This window comes from Seriola aureovittata, chromosome 4 (assembly GCF_021018895.1).
Source record: "Seriola aureovittata isolate HTS-2021-v1 ecotype China chromosome 4, ASM2101889v1, whole genome shotgun sequence".
Taxonomy (NCBI): Eukaryota; Metazoa; Chordata; class Actinopteri; order Carangiformes; family Carangidae; genus Seriola; species Seriola aureovittata.
In genome coordinates this window covers 25,878,876-25,898,326 of record NC_079367.1, presented here as the reverse complement: position 1 = coordinate 25,898,326, position 19,451 = coordinate 25,878,876, and the positions used below count along the sequence as shown (strand labels likewise).

Genomic DNA, 19,451 nt, shown 5'->3' with positions numbered 1-19,451 from the left:
ACACATTTACATCGCTCCCATCCCACTGTGCCACCATGTTTGTAGAAGTGGGCCACTCCTTCACACAGGCTGCCCCCCTCCAACACACACACACACACACACACACACACACACCTCCCTACCCTCCTTCCACATGTCTGAGGCTATAAAAGGAAAGGGGGGTGAGGACTAGCCTTTAGGGAGTGTGCAGTAGGAACAGATGCACATACACACACCTTAACTCCTCAAAGTGAATAAGTCCGCCGCACTGTACCTTAAAACCTTCAGAATCAGGGCATTGACACTGTATTAGGTCCTCTGCGCTCTTGCAGAGCGCAGAGGACAAATTAGATGTCTGTATCACCTGACAGTCAGCTGATGAGGATGTACCATTACACAGTATTTGAGTAAGAACAGCAACTACTAACTTTACTTAGGGCTGATTATATTGTTTTATAATTGTTAAATCAATTGATTAAACTTGATTGGCAGTAAAATTGACAGAATGGTCAATGCATGTAAGTGCTTCCAACATTGATACATCCATAACAACTATTAACCTTACTTTAATCCAGTGAGACATAACATTAATATAGGGATCTCTAACTCTGTAATGTAACAATGTGTTCACGACTGCACCACTTTTACTGAGTAGCTAATTAAGAAAATAAGTTAGCAGGGCCTTTAATTGATTAAATGCCTCATTTTGCATGTTTTCAGAGCCCTACTTTATGTCCTCAAATTACTGATGTCTGAATTACAGTTTAAAAACCAAGGGGTTTCATTTCAGTATTTAGCTTGTAAAGTAAGTGGATGCTACTGACGCTTTCTTACAGTCCAGCAACCAGAGTCCAATCAATAACAGGGGGAGAAGCTTTGCACAGACATTATGTCAGGCTTTAATTAGCTCTGTGCACTTTCACACTTCCCCATAATTTTGTTTAACAGATTTTATGCTTCAGTATTAGCAAAGGTTTTAGTTGCACTAAGAACAGTAATTAATTACTAGCCTTTTATTTTTTAACATCTGAGTCGCTTAATTATAATAATATTGCTGTCCACAGCCCCCAGAGATTTCTGTGTACCCTCTATGCACACATGTGAAAAATCTTTGTAGTGATTTAACAGGGACGAACTGTCACGTGTCTTAATGAATGGACATGAATCCAAAAAGGTCATTAAATTGAGACATTTCACCAAAAAGAATTGTATTTAAATCTATTTATCTATCTACTGTTAATAATGTCAGATGTGAGATTTGTCGTTCCTTTAAGGGTGGTAGTGACTAATCAACAGAAAATTGATTTTCTCTCAATAATTGATTGTGTAAATGATTCTCAAACATTTTCACGACCCTAAACTGATGCAAATTACACCACAGACCCCCATCCAATAAGATTTTTGCTTTTAGATGTAATATTACAGGAAGTGTTTGATACCCATGAACAAATTAGTCACACATTATGTCATTGTGTTACATATGGATGGAATTATAGTGAAAATAAGTAAAAAATAAATTATTCCCCTTTTTGCTGGGGACCCCTGGGAATCACCTGAAGGAACCTTGGGGGTTCCCAGAACCCACTTTGAGAAGCACTTGAGTACATCACTTATCAAAAAGACAATTGTTGGTTCAATATTCTCAAATGTATGTATGTTTACTGACTTAATCTGTTTTATATCATTGTAAATTGAATATCTTTGTCTTGTTGTGTGGACACCTTGGACATGGGTATTTCCTCTTATTTACAATTAGTAAATAATAATAATCCTGCAGCCTTAGTTAATAACATCCAATTTAATCGAACTGAATATTATTATAATATTATTATTAGGTTTCTATCCAGCTTCCCTGTCAGAGTCCTTGCAGCCAGTCCTTCCTTTAGCTCTGAAGACATATTACACCTTGACACAAAACTGCTAGTTGATAATGAATAAACAATGTACCAGAAAATTATCTTTGCAGGCCAATCAATATCGCGCCTAATGACAGACGTAAAATGCTATCTTGTAACAGTATCAACAGCTGTGTGGACAGCCTGATGCATTCGTGAAGGAAAGCTGTGGATCTGCATGAGTATCAGGGGCACACCCCTCCTGGTCATATCAGGCAGCGGGGATGCACCAGACAGAAAAGCTGGAAGTCTGAGCGGAAAAAAGGGCATCACACACAATCACACAGAAACGGTGGCCAGCCTTCAGATGGTGTGCACATACACAAATCCTTACCTCCCCAGTCTCCATCTGGCATCCTTCGGCATGCTCTCCTTCTCGCCCATTTCCCACTGCAACGGCAGCTGGCAGCTGATTAAGCTGTTTTGGGACGCCGCTCGCTGGGATACAACTCTGTCCAGTAGGGAAAAAGAGGATGGGAGGCGGAGGAGGAGGCGATACGCTACTGAAGCAGAACTACCATGAATTCTGGGAGTGCGAGTCCTGATTCAGAAGTGACCTGCTGCAGCCTGTTGTGTTTTTTGCCAACTCATGAATCCGCCTCAGTGTACGTGCAGTTGCGACGCCGCGCCTAAGGGTGGCGACATTGCACCAACAACTGAACTCAAATCTCTGACCAATGACCTCCGACTCCAAAATGACCAAGAATTAGCATTAGCTTAAATTCAGTCGCGATAAAACAAAAAAGGTAAGTCTTGACTGATGGTCTAATGCAGCATCTAATATTGGTCCCTTTAAACTTAACTAAATCAAAATATATAATATGATAGCTGCAGTACTGTAACGTAACGCTAACGTTACGCCAGTTACATTACTTTGCTAACAATGACAAAAAAAAAGTTTAAAAAAAAACGTATAACATAAAATAAATCTCATTCTTAATATATACGAAGTATCCTATTTAAATGTTTTATTCTGCCATGTCGTCTTAATTTAACCGAAAAACAGCTCCGTGAGTTCATTTTACCTTTCGTCACTGTTAAAACTACGTCAATACCATCAATCTAAGAGACTTCCGTTTTTACAAGAAATAACAAAATAAAAGCCTGAAAATAAAATGCACAAACTGAACAGATTAGTCACAAGCCACACATGGTGGTCTTTAAGACTCACAGCGCCAATGCAACAGCTAATATTTAATTTCAGTGTTGAATTATAATAAAGGTCGATAGCTTTTTATTCTCTGTGTCAAATGTCTTGAGATTTACCAGCTGAGTTGATTGCAACTCTTCCTGTTTTAAAAAAAACTATTGCTTAAGATTACGGTAAGATTACAACATTACTTGTTTTCTCCTTTGACATTTCTATGTACCATTTTTAAGTCTTTTAGTGACCTTCTTTCTAATGCAAATCCAAATGCATTTTTAGGAGTTTTAGATTTAGCATGCAAGGACTGCAGGAACCCTGCTCTGTGCATCTTTCCCTGCTTTTGAATGCCATATCACCCACTCTCTCTGCCAGCCAGTCAGCTTCCTGCAGAAAAGAAGCCACCTCTGCAGACTTGGGGACATTAATGTCCCCTGTTTGATCGCCTCTTCCTCTTGGTGTGTTAAAACAAGGATGCCTTTGAGTCGCCCTGTCCAGCTGCACAGCCACATTCACGAGCACAAACACTACCTCCCTGTGTAATCACTTGCTACCCTGAGAAATGACAGAGTGGGTTAAAAAAAAGAAGAAGAAAAGGAAGAAATCAGGATGATAAACGTGATTTGGGGGACCCTGGAGACACTGGATGAACAAATCGAGGAGGGAGATGCGTGCCATGATTCAACAATGTTATCAGACAGCTAATTATTTCTTTTCAGGAACTGATTCTTTTGCCAAGTTCAGGCGATGCCCCAGAAGACTGTTTTAAAAGGTGACATTTAGGTGTGGCGCATTTCTTTCTAAAAACTCTAAAAAGAGCCGCAGATGTTGCTTCCTGGAGTACACTGATGGTGCTCAGATGATTGCTCATCACTATCTCTCTCTCTCTCTCTCTCTCTCTCTCTCTCTCTCTCTCTCTTGCTCTCTCTTTCTCGCTCTCCTCTCCCCTCCCCCTGGTGCACACGCACACACACCACATACACACACACACACACACAGAAACTAATGTGAGTTCCCCTATCTGTCAGAGCCAGTTCCTCCATTTAAGATGCTGACTTGTTTATAGTTGAAGGGACAAGTGAATGACTTTTTTTAGCACTTGCACTCTACTTTGAAGCTTGTTTAAGCCTTTTTCTTTTAACATGTCTGCTTTGTTGCAGGCACGGGGAGCGTGAAGTCTGTTTTGATGCTGATTTGTGGTTGATAGATATCTTCAGATAGCGGAGAGAGAGAGGTTGACTGACACACTGAGTGGTTTGATAAGCAGGGCGCTAAACTCAGGGAGCCGAGCCGAGTTTAGTCTAGTTGATGACTGGTAGGTGAGCAGCCCTCAGCAGCTCTCCGTCCTGTGCCCGCTCCTGCTGTCCTGGGCACATAAACACATAGAGGACACAGAAGAGGAGGAGGAGGAGCAGGGTCAACCATGGAGCTGTAGGGACACGCTCAGATGTCCGTGTGGATCACCAGTGGAGGAGGAGTGCTGCCGAGGAGAAGAGCTCTACAATGAACAAGACCAAGAGGTAATTCAAAAGAAAAGAAGAGGGTGCATCAAAACTGAGAGTCTGGTGCACTCAGACCCACTTGCAGCTCAGTTTCTTAGCAAGTGTGAGTCTGAGTATGTGTCAGCAGCATGTGTTTCATGTGCAGCAGAGATGTGTGAACCTTGAGGTTATATCTGAGATGCAGTGTGGTTTGTGCAAAAGCTCTTGGCAAGTTGATGAGAAAGGAGGGCATTTACTTTTTATTTTCCATTTGATGTTTGCGTGTGCATGTTGTTTGCCATTTATTTGAATCTGACAATGAGTGGAGAGAAAGAGAGGCTTTGTGTGAAAAGAAAAGTTGCAGACACATATCACACATAACACAGTCACAGCTACTGTCTTTGACCTGAATATCAGTGAAGGCTATCAACTTCTCAAATTATTTGTGTTTACTGCACACACACCTAGCCCTGACATTCAACAGTTGTGTGAGCCTGTTGAGTGCTGTCTGCTCACCTTTCCATGGAAATGTGTTCTGCTTTTTCTGTTCTGTCCCGCCAATCCCCATTTACATGTCAGCTCAGGCATGGTTGTTGTTTGGTTTTTTTTTGTTTAGTTTTGGGTTTTTTTAGCATTCGATGTTAGATACTGCTGAGAAACAGTATGTTGTGTGAGGTACTTTTTTTACTGCTGTAGTTGTGACCGCAGCTCTTATCAGATTGCCTGGAATGAAAGGATTGTGTGTTGAATGTTAAGGTAGTCAGATGTGTGTTATGTGTAATTTAGCTACCTGAGTTTAAGGTGGACTGGGACATCCGTCAGCAGCAAGGTTATCTTGAATGAGTTGTTAGAATTAACACATTGTGCCGAGACTGGGTTTTGTGAAGTTGCGCTAAAAAGAGAAAAAAGATAAAGATGACAAACTTAATCAACATGAAATAGAATTTTGATGAACAAAAGAAGGGAAATAAGTTGAAGCAGAATTACTGATGGTGTGTGTGTGTGTGTGTGTGTGTGTGTGCGTGTGTGTGTGTGTGTGTGAGTGAGAAAGAGAGAGAGATCACAGGTGTGTGTAGTTGCACAGGTATAATTTCACAGTCTAACAGATTCGTGGATGGAGTCTCAAACACTTGATTCTTCACACAGACCAGGTGAAAAGGTTCATGGATATTTGCTGTAGATTCTCTGGTGCTAACTGCAATGTACAGTAGCTTTAAGTTGAACCTAATGATTGAATTACTCAGTGCAGTAGATGCATCTCGTTGATGTGGAGGGAAAAAGAACGCAGGTTGTGAGAGGGAAGAGCAAGAGAAAAAGAGCAGCTCACAAACAAGGCCTTCAAAGGGCCCTGGCTTCAATTAATCAATTAAGGAAAGAAAGAGAGGAATTTGCATATCCCCCCGCCAGTGTGAGAGCGAGAGAGGGGAAAAAGGGAAGGGGGGGCAGGGGGGACTGGATCTGTGGCCAGGAGTCCTGACACAGATAGGAAGGGGAGTGAGAGGGGTATTTCCAAAGAAAAAAAGGAGAAGCTGTTTCCTGAATGGCTTGAATAGAGCAAGGATGAAGGAAGAGGAAAAAAAAGTGAAGAGGAGTCGGAGAGGAAAAGGAGGTGTGGGAGGTCTTCTGAAAACAAAATCAGTAATATGATGGACCAGACCCAAGTTCATTAATGACTACTTGGGGTTTTTTCCTCCATTGTCACGCACACGAGGATTCTCTGTTTCAACGTCAAGTTTAGGCAGTCTTCGGTTTCCATGGAGGCACTGTTAAATAAAGAAGGCTAATTATTATATTTACCCAAGCTGTGTATCTCACTATTGGGAAAAGGTGAATGCAAATACCTAAACAGTAACTCCAATTGTGTTCAGATTTGCATGGGAGTTCACCACTCTATTTACCAACAGCACTTGGTCTCTTCAGCTGGCCATGTTCGTTACACAGAACAGAGATCACTCACTGCTGCGCTGTGTGTTACCTGCTCAGCACTCTGTGGGAATTTCCCTGACAAACGTCACAACATCAATAACATTTCCCCATCAGCACTTCTGTTTGTAGTAGCGACAGTGTCTCCTCATATGTGTGACACGCAGAGCTGGATTCACTCTGAGTCAAAGAGAGAGATGACGAGTCGTAAAGGGCACGGAGATAAGAAAAGCATCGATCAGAAGTCAGAAAATTAACTGGCCAAATGTGCGATAATGGATTCATCTTTTATGTTTTTGATTTTAGTATATTTACTACATTAGTTTGCACGTTATATGATATCTAAAGGATATATCTGGAGATATTCATGTATATTTTACAGGACAATATAAAGAAATGAAAACAGGAAAAATCATTTGTCAAGCAAAAATACAAAGCACACACTTGTTCCAGCTTCTCAAATGAAAGTATTTGTTGTTTTTCATCACTGTAAAACACAACACATTATGGACTATTGGTCACGTAACTGTACACATGACTCTGGGAAGATATGATAGGCAGTTTCACAATCTATTGATGTTTTCAATCAACAGAAGAATGAATATATTACTCTTTAATGGAAACAATAATTAGCTGAAGACCTACAGTGATAAAAAAATAAATTGTATAAAGGCCAATTTGAAACAGTTAAGTGTGGCCCAGAGTCCTAATGGGTAAGGCATCATGCTCCAGAGCTGGGGATTGTGGGTACCAGTCCCACCTGGGTTCTGAACGTCAAATGATGTATAGTGTGCACTCTTGAAGAACAAAAAAGTGTTAATTGAAATGAATAGGAATCTGCTCAATGTTGCAGGATTGTCATCTCACCATCTTTCTGAAATGGTTTTCAGAGCTTCATATTCTCAACTAACATGGAAGTCAGAGTGAGTCCTAAACGTGAAGTCAAAAGAAAGTGATTTATCCTAAACAAGGACTTCACAGAACATGTAATGAGATGCAAGGACTTCAGTGGAATATATTGCGTTCAGTGTAGTAGGTGACGGAGGTATAAAATGAACCCAGGCACCTTTATTGTGTCCTTGTTTGGTTTCTCCCGCTAATGTCTCCATGTGTTGTCGGGCTTACCTAAATTTAATGTAAAACAGTTCATGGTGTACATGCTGTGCTGTTCAGTGTTAGTGTTTTGAGTTCAGTAGCCAGCCGGTGTAATGAGGCGAAGAAGAGGAGGAGGAGGAGGAGTTTTGTTGCCAAGCAGGTTTCCAAACCAGCCGTCTGGAACTGGACTACCGGGATCCAGAGAGATGGGGTCGCCACTGACATCCCTCCATCAGGGTTTCTCGATCTGGGCATGAGTGAGGAGGGAAATGTGTGGTGTGATAACTGTGACGTGTGAGTGGAACAGCACGTACAGGGAGGAGAGCAGCTTGTGGTATAAATAGATCAGTGAATGTCACCCCGTACGCCTGTATGAAAATGTGCATCCATGAGTGTCCGTTTATGTGTTGTACATAAAGAAAACCAAATGCTTTTATGTGACTGGAGTGTGGACGCATGTGTATGTTGAGTAATGCATTGTATGCGTGTGTTTTGTGACTGTGAGTGGGCTGGGGAAATGAACTGCACAAACAAACAGAGGTTAACAGAAGGGGATGTAAGTCTGGTCATTCAGGGAACTTGTCGCCAGTTCTCTGAACTCACAGTGTTTCCTGGTAATGTCATCACATTAGCTGCAGTATAGAGACCAACGGTTACGCCACGCTACATGGTGCACAATTTTTGGACTGATACATGAGGATAAAATCTGAAACACCCAAGTACAAAATTTTCAAGTTTTACCACCTTTTTTAGGGAACACTCACAAAGATTAAGTTTCTTCTGAACTTTGGTTTCATTTAAAATTTGGGAGGAGGACTGTTTAGATCAAATCTCTTTTGCAGAACAGAAGCAAAGATACCAGTTTAAATGAGAAAAAGCATGAGAAGAATCAGTTATTGTGAAATTCAGTCAGACATTGCTAAACTGAGCCCCTGAGCTGAAGAGGAAGCATTAATCGCAAAATGAAACATAGGAGTCACATTTGTCTTTTCAAGGGGCATTTGAAAAGCCACGTTAACACTCTAAGAAATAAGCGTTGTTCATTGGCCTTCTCTGGCGGAAAGCTCTTTAGCACTTCTGACCACACTCATCATCAGCCCAGCTTCACTGATGGGTGTGCCCAAAGGTGTGGTCTATGTGCTACAGTGTGTCTGACCAAAAGCAACTTCTGTCAGCACTTTTCAAGTCCATGTTGCCAGCAAAGGAACTACAATCAGCATCAACATTGTCTTACGTCAGTGGTTCCCAATCTGTTGGACGTAATGGCAATCCCTAAAACAAAGTGATATTTTAACCCCTTCTCACTGGTTGCATAGTGTGTGTCTATGACCTGTGAGGAGTGCTCTTCTTTCCCTCGCAGGTAGATTGTTTGTGGACACCTAAATACATTGAATTATTCAGTATTTCACAAGAAGAACAAAAATTTTGTGGTGCAGAATTTTTTATTGCATTTCTCCGAAAGAGTGACCAAAAGGGCGCCCCCCCCACCACCACCACGACCACCACACACACACACACACACATACACACCCCATCCATAATGTATGTAATATGGCAGTAAATAATACCATAAGCCAGCATGTGTGCCACAAACTGTGCTACTTTTTGTGAACTCAGATCAGGTGTTTTCTGAGGAAATACTGAAGATATACAATGACTTGCAAGTTAGTATTGCTGTACATGTGCGACGTTTTGCAGCCTACAGCTGACCTCATCTGTGATGTAATATTGTACTGTTTCAGCTTGACCTTCAGATTTTTCAGGGTACGCTGTAGCTACTGTTTAAAGGCATGTATTAATACTACAAAGGCAATGGCCGAGTGATAGTAACTTACACCAGAACTTTTGTTGCTCTGAAAATGGTCACCGGCATTTATTAACACTTGAAAAACAAAGCTGCATTGCTATATTTTTGAAACTCATGCAAGGAGTTACAGCAGTCGCCTCATTAAATAAAACATGTTAGTCCTCTCTGAGCACTTGTTACCAAAGCCAAAACAAAATGTGCAATACTCCTCGATAAAAAGCTTCTGAAAGCACAGAAAAGATAAAAATACGGTGCACCTGTCTGTAACTAGACCAGTTCTTTCCATCAAAACTTGCAACTGTGACATTTACAACTAGACTAAAAGAATGTGACCTATTTGTAATTAATAATGAACATTTTCTGGACCGTTCCACCATTATCTGTCTCTGAACTGGCTTCAAATAGAGAAACACACTAAGCTGTGTAGTTGTTTGCAGCTTCTCTGCCTGTGCATGATGTTTCAGGCAGCTGCAGCGCTGTAGCACAGCTTATCAGATGTGGGGAGCTGCATTTCCTCAGATGCTGACCTGCGCTACCTCACCACACTCTGCTCTACTTATTTCTAGGCTAATATACACCCTCTCTCTGTCTCTCTCTCTCTCACTCAGGAAACCCAGTGAGAGCCCTGGTGTGCTGAAGAGCAGGAAGCTGGTCCCACGGAGGAGGAATACATGTCCCAGTCCTCAGGACATCAGCCGGGCCCTGCAGAGCCCCAGCTCTGCTCCCAGCGCCAGTGCTGCCAGCCTGGATGAGCTCATACAGCGCTGCCTAAACTGCTTTGGTCAGTCTCTGTCTCTGTGTGTTTGCATGCATTCCCAAGGTTTGTCATTTGTCTTTACTCTTTATCACAACCAGATTATATAATGAGGGGATGAGGGTGAGTGAGGGGGGAATCCAGGGTGAGAGAGACTGACAGGGAGGGAGGGAGGGAAACAAAGGGCAGTCTCATACAATCAAGCTTTGTTCTGTTGGGCTAGAGAGGCCAGTGAGCTATTCCCATGCACTGTTAAACTACACAAGTCTCTCTCCTCTCCCTCTCTTTCAGTGGTCTCGCACTCTTCATTGGTCAGTTCTCCCACATCACAAAAAAACATGCCTATACTATCTTACAGTGCCTATAGGTGCGTAGCATACAGATAGTTTGTAATTTGTTGAGAGTCCTGCCGCCACCACAGCAATGGTGAATAGAATTTGCAAAAGACCCAGCAGTAACACGTCTAAACAGAAGTGCTCTCCTGGTTTATCTGGTTTTTCCAGGGAACTTTTTTTCATCTATAATAATAGACGTCAAAAGTGGACAAAGGAAATAAACAAATGAGCCCAAAATATCTGAATATTCAGATACCCCTAGGAGGAAGTGGAAATTTGTTTGTTTGTTGTAGAGGGTGGTGGTTTGGTTGTACTCACGCTTTTGGCACATCATTCTAAATGTATCATTGAAGTAATACCTATACATAGCTTTCATAGCAAAGCCTAACACAGAGTATAGTACTTTGATTTCAAATAGCACTAAGTATTAGTATTAGTATTAGTATTTTACAGTCAGTTGTTGTGACTGACAACTTCTGTGATCTACTACGATCCACTTGTTCAGGCAGATCACATGCATGCACATGTTTCATTAAACAGAGAGAGAGAGCTGCTGCAGGCAAATACGTGCAATAAAGCTTTATTTTCTACATGTGGGTGTAAAAAGGATCAAGAGCTCAAAATCTCTAGTGTTGCTTGTTTTATTTGGTTGATTTGTCAAAGGTGAGAAGTAGTGATGTCCACACCCACATGCCATTCAACCATATCTCTGGCCTTTGTCTCCTCTTTACCAGCAACCTTAAATAACCCTGTGAGACACAATGACTAACACTGGGTTGCACTCTTCATGTCCAATGGCTGCTACAGCATGGTTCACGACTGACCACTGAGCCACGCTGCACATAGTTTTTGTTGTTGTTGTTTTTAACCACACTAATCCCTGTTGTGTGAAACGTGCTGCTGTGTTTTGGTTGCAGATTCAGAGGGGAAGCTCTCCAGCCCCAGAGGGTCCCAGCTCGTCCACATGATGCTGATGATGCACAGCTGGGTCGTGCCATCTCAGACATTCGCCCAGAAACTTCTAACCCTATATCCTCCACTGTCGCTCAGTGCAGCACCCTGGTCCCACCGGTGCACTGCTCCCAATCACATGTCCACAGTTATTAATCAGATCAGGAAACAGACATGGCTTTGTTTTACACTCCTCGTCAGCAAAGCAGATTTGTATACAGTAGATCCGTGCTGGTGTGTAGTGGTGCAGGAGTGTAATGGTGTGTTGAGATCCTTGACTCTTTCTCTCACTTATAAGGATTGTCCCTTGGACAAGAGAGGACTGAGGCGGACACAGATCTGCCACCTTATCAGGTGAGTAAGGACACCAGGCACATGAACGTGTTGTCTGACAGTGTATGTGACAGAACTGGTTATACTGCTCTATTTGCGGGTAGTAAACATATTTTCTACCCTGCTTCGTGGCAAGGCAGTGGATCAGCCAGTTTCCGGCAGTGTTCGAGGCAGGCCCCCTCCTCGAGCAGACCATGGGGGACCTGTGGGCGCTGGTTCGGTCGGACGGAGAGGAGACGCAATCGCAGCTCATCGACCCCTCCTGCTTGTGAGCCATGTTTTGCTATGATTCACCATTATGCCCTGCAGGAATTGCAGTTTGCTTATTTGGTCACAACTCAAACACGTTTTTCTATAAATAGAAAAAAAAAAGTCTATTTTTATCCTGTTGCTTGGGTTTCTTTTCCTAGAAACCCTCATGGGAACATATCCCAGGCACCCTCACCCTCTGTGAAGAAGAGGAAGGTGTCTCTGATCTTCGACCACATGGAGCCAGATGAGATGGCCAAGCATCTCAGCTACCTGGAATTCAATAACTTTTGTAACGTTTCAGTGAGTTCAGTGAACAACTCGTCACTATTTGCTGTTCCTGCTTTGCTTAATGAGGCCTCATCATGTTGCCATGGCTTGCAGAGATGTCACAAGACAAACACTCACATAAGTGCATACCATGAAGATTTTATAACATGCTTAACTGACCACATGCCAATTAAAATACCAAATGTCATTTGGCTGATCCCTTTATAAAGAAAGACATGATACTGTACCAACAATTCATAGCAAAAACCTAATTTTACACAATTTTACAGAAATACTCTGACTACCAAGGGTTCGGTAGAAATAAGGAGACAGTTGTAAGGGGACTTAATGGGCCACACCACTGACATAAGTTTTTTGATTTAATCTATTTGTAAAAAGACCTTTTTGGTTGCAAGACCGACGAAATGGCTTTGGCTGGTGTATAATATCTCCAGTGGATAGTTTGACCACTTACTGTCTGGAAAAGAGTTAAAGAGCATCTGTAATATTCACTTATTAATACCTACACCACCAGACTCAAACCCACAATAAAGTATGTCTTACTAGAAAGTTTCAGATACAGCTTTCTTTCTTCGTTGTACACCTGAGTAAAAAACACTGCTGAACTCTTGGCCATGTTGTTTCCTGCCTGACCACCTGACTGTCTCATTGGCCAGTTCCTGGACTACCACAGCTACGTGGTGCGAAGTTCGGTGAGGGACAACCCTGCTCTGGAGCGGTCGGTCATGATGTGTAACGGAGTCTCCCAGTGGGTCCAGCTGATGATCCTCAGCAGACACACAGCTCAGCAGAGAGCCCAGGTCTTCACCAAGTTCATTCACGTGGCTCAGGTAAACTGGCTGAGGGATCAAACTTCACACCGCTTGGCTAAGAGGCTCAGAGGGATTTTTGTTTAGCTTCCAAAAGCTGTTCTTGTTTGAGTTATGATTTTGGGGAAAGGAGGTAACGTGCTGCTTTGTACCCTGCAGACATTCACTCTGCTCTTTCCTCTGTAGAAGCTTCGGGCTCTGCAAAACTTTAACACTCTAATGGCAGTAACTGGAGGCCTCTGTCACAGCTCGATCTCCCGCCTCAAAGACACTTCTAACCTGCTTACTCCTGACATCACTAAGGTATTTGAAATATTACACATCACCACGAGTCAGGCTCTTGATGACTGCCTCACCACAAGCCTGTGATGATGAAATTTTACTGTCTTGAATCAATCTCCTTCCTGAACTTCTCTATGTTTTGTTAGGCGTATTTTCTTGCCTCTGTCTTCTCTGGAATTATCTGAGTTTGGTTAGAAGACTGAATTTAATTTTCAGCCATTGCTATGAAACAAGGCGACGTACTGGTATCTGTATCTAAAAGCAAGAGGAATGATGTGTTCAGGTATAACAGCGACTTGGAGAATTATTCGGTATCGGTGACATTTTTACTTCCTGTTTTCCTGTGGGGGACAACATCTTCAGCTCCCCTCTTCAGGTTTCTTGTTTTATCTTTATAGTAATTCTTTCTTCTCTTTTTTTTTGTTGTTAAGGTGTTCTGTTAAATTGGTTATGATTTAATATATATTTTCATCTGTTTACAAACAGCTGTTACATTGAAGATCATTGGAGAACAGCATTTACTGTACATACAGGATGCCATACATGAATGGCATGTACAGCTATGTCCTTAAACTCATGCGCTCTGTTTAGAGATTGCCCAAAAGATTCAAATTCACCGTTTATAGGCTGAAATAAGAACAATGTTGGAATAAGACCGTGTTGTTAATCCACTTTTTTATGTGCTGACAGAATATTGTTGAGCCCAGATGTTATTATGTGATCACTTTGATTACAAACTGACTACAGAAACACATGTATCATCCATCTCTTGACGTTTCTCCTCTTTCAGGCCCTGAGTGAGATGACAGAGCTGCTCTCCTCGCGCAGCAACTACAGCAACTACCGGCGGGTTTACAACGAGTGCAGCGGCTTCAAGGTGCCCATCCTGGGCGTGCACCTGAAAGATCTGATCTCGCTGAATGAGGCCCTGCCAGACTACATCGACGAGGACAAGATCAACCTGAGCAAGCTGCAGCACCTGTACAGCAACATAAACGACCTGCTGTCCATTCACAGCTGCACACCGCCCTTCGAGACCAACAAGGACCTTCTGCACCTGCTCACGGTATGAGACAGAAGGAGGTGACTTTTAAGATATTGAGATAAAAAAAGATTCCACGAGGAACATCTTAAATTATGTTCTTTTAATGCTTCAGCTCTCTCTAGATTTATACTACACCGAGGATGAGATATATGAACTTTCGTACACCAAGGAACCCAAGAATCCCAAGATCCAGGTCAGTGGAGCTGCATTCGCCTGTTTGAAGTTGAGCTTAATCTAACGCCATCAGGTTCACGCTTGTTTTAACCTCTTTTCACAAGAGGAGGGACAGTTGTGCACTTTCTGTGGGTGTGACATCTTCTTCAAAACAAAAGCACTGACTCCGTGCTGAAATACATCAAAGTCAGCCACATCAAAGTGCTATACGTTAGGGAAGCGTGTTATGTGGTGGGTGTGCTCTCTTTTTTTTTTCTTGTTTTCTTGTATGCTGTCCTTCTTGTCTCATCACTGCATCTGTCGGTCCACAGCCTGTAGCTCCAGTTAAAGCACCAGTAGTGGCAGAGTGGGGATCAGGAGTCACCCCCAGGCTCGACCCTGACACCATATCTAAACACGTCAAACAGATGGTGGATGTGAGTATGTGACTCTGCAACAACCTCCTGTCTTTCACTTCCTTATTATTTGGCAGGATTAAGCAGAACTAACCAACAGCTTTCAAATGCAACTGACTGTCTGATTGCTCTGTTGCCCCCTGCAGTCCATAATGAAAAACTACGACCAGAACCAAGATGGCTACATCTCACTGGAAGACTTTGAGAAAATAGCAGCCAACTTCCCCTTCTCCTTCTGCACTCATGAAACTGACAGGTGAGGAAGCTGCAGCACACACAAAGGCCTCTCACCATGACGTGGCTGCAGAACAGAGAGAACATGATACATCATGAGTTGTTGAATGGATTGTAAAAACCTCGACTCACTTACTCACTTTTGTGTTGCACTTTGGAAAATTTTCTGCCCAGGGAGGGACAAATCAGCCGTGAAGAAATCACCTCTTACTTCATGAGGGGAATGTCTATATGTGCCAAGTTGGGCTACAACTTCAAAGACGTGCATAACTTCCATGAAACCACATACAAACGGCCAACGTTCTGTGACACATGTGGAGGCTTTGTTAGTATCCATTGTTTTTCATGTTTGTGGTTTTATGTTTTTTTTTTTTTTTTGGCCAATCAAACTGTAATATGACATATCATGTCTGCCCTCTTGTAGCTGTGGGGAGTCATCAAGCAGGGCTACCACTGTAAAGGTAAGATCATAAAGACAGAAATTAAATTCTAATATTACAATCCATGTCACGTCATCATTCAGCGAAAAGTAATCGGCTTCATCAGGGCAAGATTTTGCCTGATACATGGTGAAATAAGTTAAAGGTTCAGGTTCAGGTTCAAAGAAACATTTTGTCACCGACCTCCAAAAAAGATTTTGGTCCAGGTTTTGACACCTTCTGTCTCTGAGATTTCTTCTGCCATGTCAAAGTAAAGTGAAAGTCATTTGGTCCGTGGCGCTAAAAGCATTCAATTCACAGACCTCCTGTAATTTAAGTGAACTGATCCTTTAAATAAAAGCGCTTCTGTTAAAGTCTGAACATTTTCTCTGTCTCTCAGACTGCGGGATAAACTGTCACAAACACTGTCGAGATCTGGTGGGGATGGAGTGCTTGAAGAAACACAAAAACACAACGGGTTCCTGCCCGTGCACGCCCGCCCCTGACTTAAGAACCAAGGGCAACAGCTGGAGTGCGTCCTTTTCTCCATCATATACAGTGCACAAAACACACACATACAATTCCATCCCTATAAAATGACTTTTAAACACAATGCACTAATGCGTATTGTTCTCCGCCAGGTTCGGAGGAGGAGGCCTTCGTTTTCCCACAAAGTAACGAGACAGAACACGAAAAGGGCACTTCGGTCTGGAAAAACAACACCAGTGATTCAACGCTGTCGGACCGCTCCACTCAGACAGATCCTGGGGTGTGGACACCTGAGAAAAAAGACAAGAGGCGAAACAACCACAACTCTCTATATTCGTCCCCAGATAGAAAGGTGAGACAGGACACGAGTCCCTGCAAATTCATCCCTGCAGGATTTCCTGACCTTGTCTGACCTTTTATCCTATTTGTACGTCACAAAGCTTAACTTAACATCAGTGTGAAAGTCCAAATCCCTGGTGTGACCCCATGTGGTAGAAAAAATACACAGTATGAGCTTCCAGTACTGATTCACATCAGTGAAACACTGAGTCACTCACCAATACTGGCAGCTTGGAGAGTATAATTACTACTTTATATGACTCTCATACCTACTACTGTAATTTTCCTGTAAATGTCAAGCACATCCTAAAATCTGTAGTTTAAATCTGACTGGTGTGGATTCACTAAGTAGCAGAAAGTCATTCAAAGCCTCCATGTGTAAATTCTTTGTATGATGATGGCATCTCTCAAATGATTTTGACAGAAAACATTTTGTCTTTAGAACTAACCCGTTTCAAAGCAACAAAATTTCTGTCAAAGTCAGAACATTTTAAACTCTACACACTGAGGCTATAATTTTGTTTTAAGTCTCTTTCCCTCTTAACCTGTTACCAGACATCACCGTTTTTGTGCACAAGCTGAAAAACAATGTACCCAAAATAAAAAGGTAGCTGTTCTGCAATCCTGTTGATTGCACTGGTCTCCTCCGCAAAGTAGCTTCACATTTCACAACCAAAAGGTCAGAACACTGAGCCAAGATTACAGACACAAACAAGGTAGAAATGTAATTTAAAAAGGGACTAAAGGGACTATAAGGCCTGTACTACTAGCTTTAGTGTAGAAAACACTAACCAATTCTGTGTCAGCAGCTGTTGCATTGATATCAGGGGTATGATATAATCCTAGAATGCTTTGCACAGATAGAATCAAGAGACTCTTCAAGTAATGTATCATCTGTCGAGTGTAAGGATTTGAGTCGTGCTCCCACGACCGAAGCATCTCGCAGGTGGGACGGTGTATTTTGTGTTTTCACTCGGTGGCTGATCCACGTTGTCCGTTCTGAAAGTAAATTTGTTTCATTTACAATAGAGAACTGAGAAATGTAGCCTTAGCCAACTCACCCCTACCAACAAACATTCCAAGCCCATAGTTTTGGTTTCCTTTACTGAGTTTTTAAGTATAAAGGAGAATTCAAAGACTTCAAGAATTACATTTGACTAATTCAAAGGTGAAAGTACATTTTATTTACGCCTAACAACACACAGTAAGAGATACAATACAAGTGCAGGGAATAAAATACTAAATAAATTAGAAAAATATAATTGCATGAAAATAAATATGATAAACACTGGTGTTGGAGTTGTGAGAGAGGTGTGTTTTGAGGTGGGATTTGAAAATAGGAAGAGAATAAATATTACAGATGTCTTGTGGAGGACAGTTCCAGAGTCGAGGGGGCATCACGGCTGAAGGCTCTAAACCCCACGGTAGTTAGATGGGCGGGAGGTACGGAGAGCTTAATGGAGGAGGAAGATGTAAGGGTACGGGCAGGTGTGCAGATGTGGAGTAGCTCAGAGAGATACGGAGGTGCTAAGTTGTGAAGTGACTTAAAAGTGAGAAGCAGAATCTTGAAATCAATACGGTGTTTAACAGAAAGCCAGTGCAGCTGCTGGAGGACAGGAGTAATATGTACTTACTTACTAAGTACTTTCTCAAAACCTGCAAAGTTTTATAAAGGGGGACAGGCTGGATCATGCAGCTCAGATAATTGGTCTGTCCTCTGACACAGCAGAAGGTGCAGCCCTGAGTGAGGTTTGAAAGAGAACAAAAAAGCTAAAGCAAAAACTTTGCGTGGCTCTAAACCACTAGTGTGAAGTAAGATTTATTTTTTTGGGCAGATTTTTGGTGAACCTGTCTTTTATACAATTTTCTTGATGTTGAATTTTTACCTTTTCTGTTTTGCAGGTCAACACGTTGCCTTCAAGAGCCCGAGGTTGCTCGATGCCTGTTTCCTTCTTGCAGGAGAAGATGGAGGAGCTGCATCTCTACAAAGACAAGAGCAGAGAGCCGGACTGAGCACGCTACTGTCTAACATTTCCCCACATGGACAAAAACATTCAGACGCCATCACGTTTCTGACAGAGCTGTGTCTGACTGGTTGAACTGATGAGATTTACTGGCCATTCACTTTAGAGTGCCAGCGATTATAAATGGACTCCTTCATGTTTCAAGTATGCCTGTGACTTGTTTTTAATTTTATTTTTGTCAGTCTTATTAGTTTGGCTTATTGTTTAGGCTCTGAACATTGATTATACTGTAATTTATGAACACCTCATTTTGTTTTTAGAACATGTGCCTTGGTTCTCTGGTGCTAAGATTCTACACAACCTCAATCCACAAGGTTTTCCTGATCAAATATACTCATTATAAATGCAGGGTAGGAAATTAACACTAACCTCAATACAATTCTGGTTCATTTTAACTTTGGCAGCTACAGTATGACAACTTTGCTCATCAATTTGGAAAGTAAGCGGGTAAAAACTAAGAATATCTATTTGTTTGGCTTTGCATTGGGTGATATGATGGTTGTCTAGTTGTTCATTATCTCTAGTTTAAAAGGCCAGACAATTTTCCATATCATCGAAGCCCTGTCTTTATGGCAATCTTGGCTTTATTGGAATTTTGCATTATTGATTAGCTACCTTGAGTTGGCATTCTGGTTTGTTTCTCAGTTAAATTATCCAGAAAGTTTCTACTGCTATCAAAAACAATGTAAATTTATATACAATGTGACTTAAGACTGTCCATATCACCCACTCCTAGTTTGGTCGGTAAATGGTGATGGGAGCTTGTGAAGCCATGGTAACTAGAAGAAATTGTTTATTTCCTGCCCTGACTACATTTGATTTTCAAATATCTGCAGAAGTTCATTCAAGGTTCAGCAGGACTGCACTGGAACTGTATGTATGCTCCAAAATGGTCATATGGTCAATGGTTATTTTTAACTAAATGCTTCGTTTTGTCCTTTGTCCGTGATTTCAATTTTGTTGAATATGAAAAAAATACTCCAACAATGATAAATCATGCAGTA

General features: G+C 41.9%; 2 protein-coding genes across 3 annotated transcripts in view; one reads left to right on the top strand and one right to left on the bottom strand.

The window, feature by feature from the left end:
* The window catches only part of ryr1b (ryanodine receptor 1b (skeletal)), an 80,640-nt gene extending 78,214 nt beyond the window's left edge, over positions 1-2,426 (bottom strand). The window contains exon 1 of the mRNA XM_056374778.1: positions 2,209-2,426. The gene's annotated coding sequence lies outside the window, so the exon portion shown is untranslated. The remainder of the gene's footprint in view (positions 1-2,208) is intronic.
* A 1,176-nt stretch (positions 2,427-3,602) lies between these two features.
* On the top strand, positions 3,603-19,389 carry rasgrp4 (RAS guanyl releasing protein 4). 2 transcript variants are annotated; one of them, XM_056373440.1, is made up of 17 exons: positions 3,603-4,538; positions 9,933-10,144; positions 11,331-11,442; positions 11,656-11,718; positions 11,834-11,965; positions 12,108-12,249; positions 12,894-13,067; positions 13,233-13,349; positions 14,119-14,394; positions 14,486-14,566; positions 14,859-14,963; positions 15,089-15,198; positions 15,351-15,501; positions 15,601-15,637; positions 15,996-16,127; positions 16,237-16,436; positions 18,326-19,389. In XM_056373440.1, the coding sequence occupies exons 1-17, from the start codon at positions 4,522-4,524 to the stop codon at positions 18,434-18,436; spliced, it is 2,172 nt and encodes a 723-aa protein (XP_056229415.1). In that variant the 5' UTR covers positions 3,603-4,521; the 3' UTR covers positions 18,437-19,389. The 2 variants fall into 2 exon arrangements, with proteins under 2 accessions (XP_056229415.1, XP_056229416.1); XM_056373441.1 differs by having other exon boundaries at positions 3,606-4,538; positions 9,933-10,105.
* The last annotated feature ends 62 nt before the right edge of the window (positions 19,390-19,451 follow it).

Excerpts from the sequence above, each read along its gene's own strand:
- rasgrp4 (XM_056373440.1), top strand. Across the intron at positions 10,145-11,330 it reads TGTTTGCATGCATTCCCAAG|ATTCAGAGGGGAAGCTCTCC; the intron begins GTTTGTCATTTG and ends TTTTGGTTGCAG. Across the intron at positions 15,638-15,995 it reads GCAGGGCTACCACTGTAAAG|ACTGCGGGATAAACTGTCAC; the intron begins GTAAGATCATAA and ends TCTGTCTCTCAG.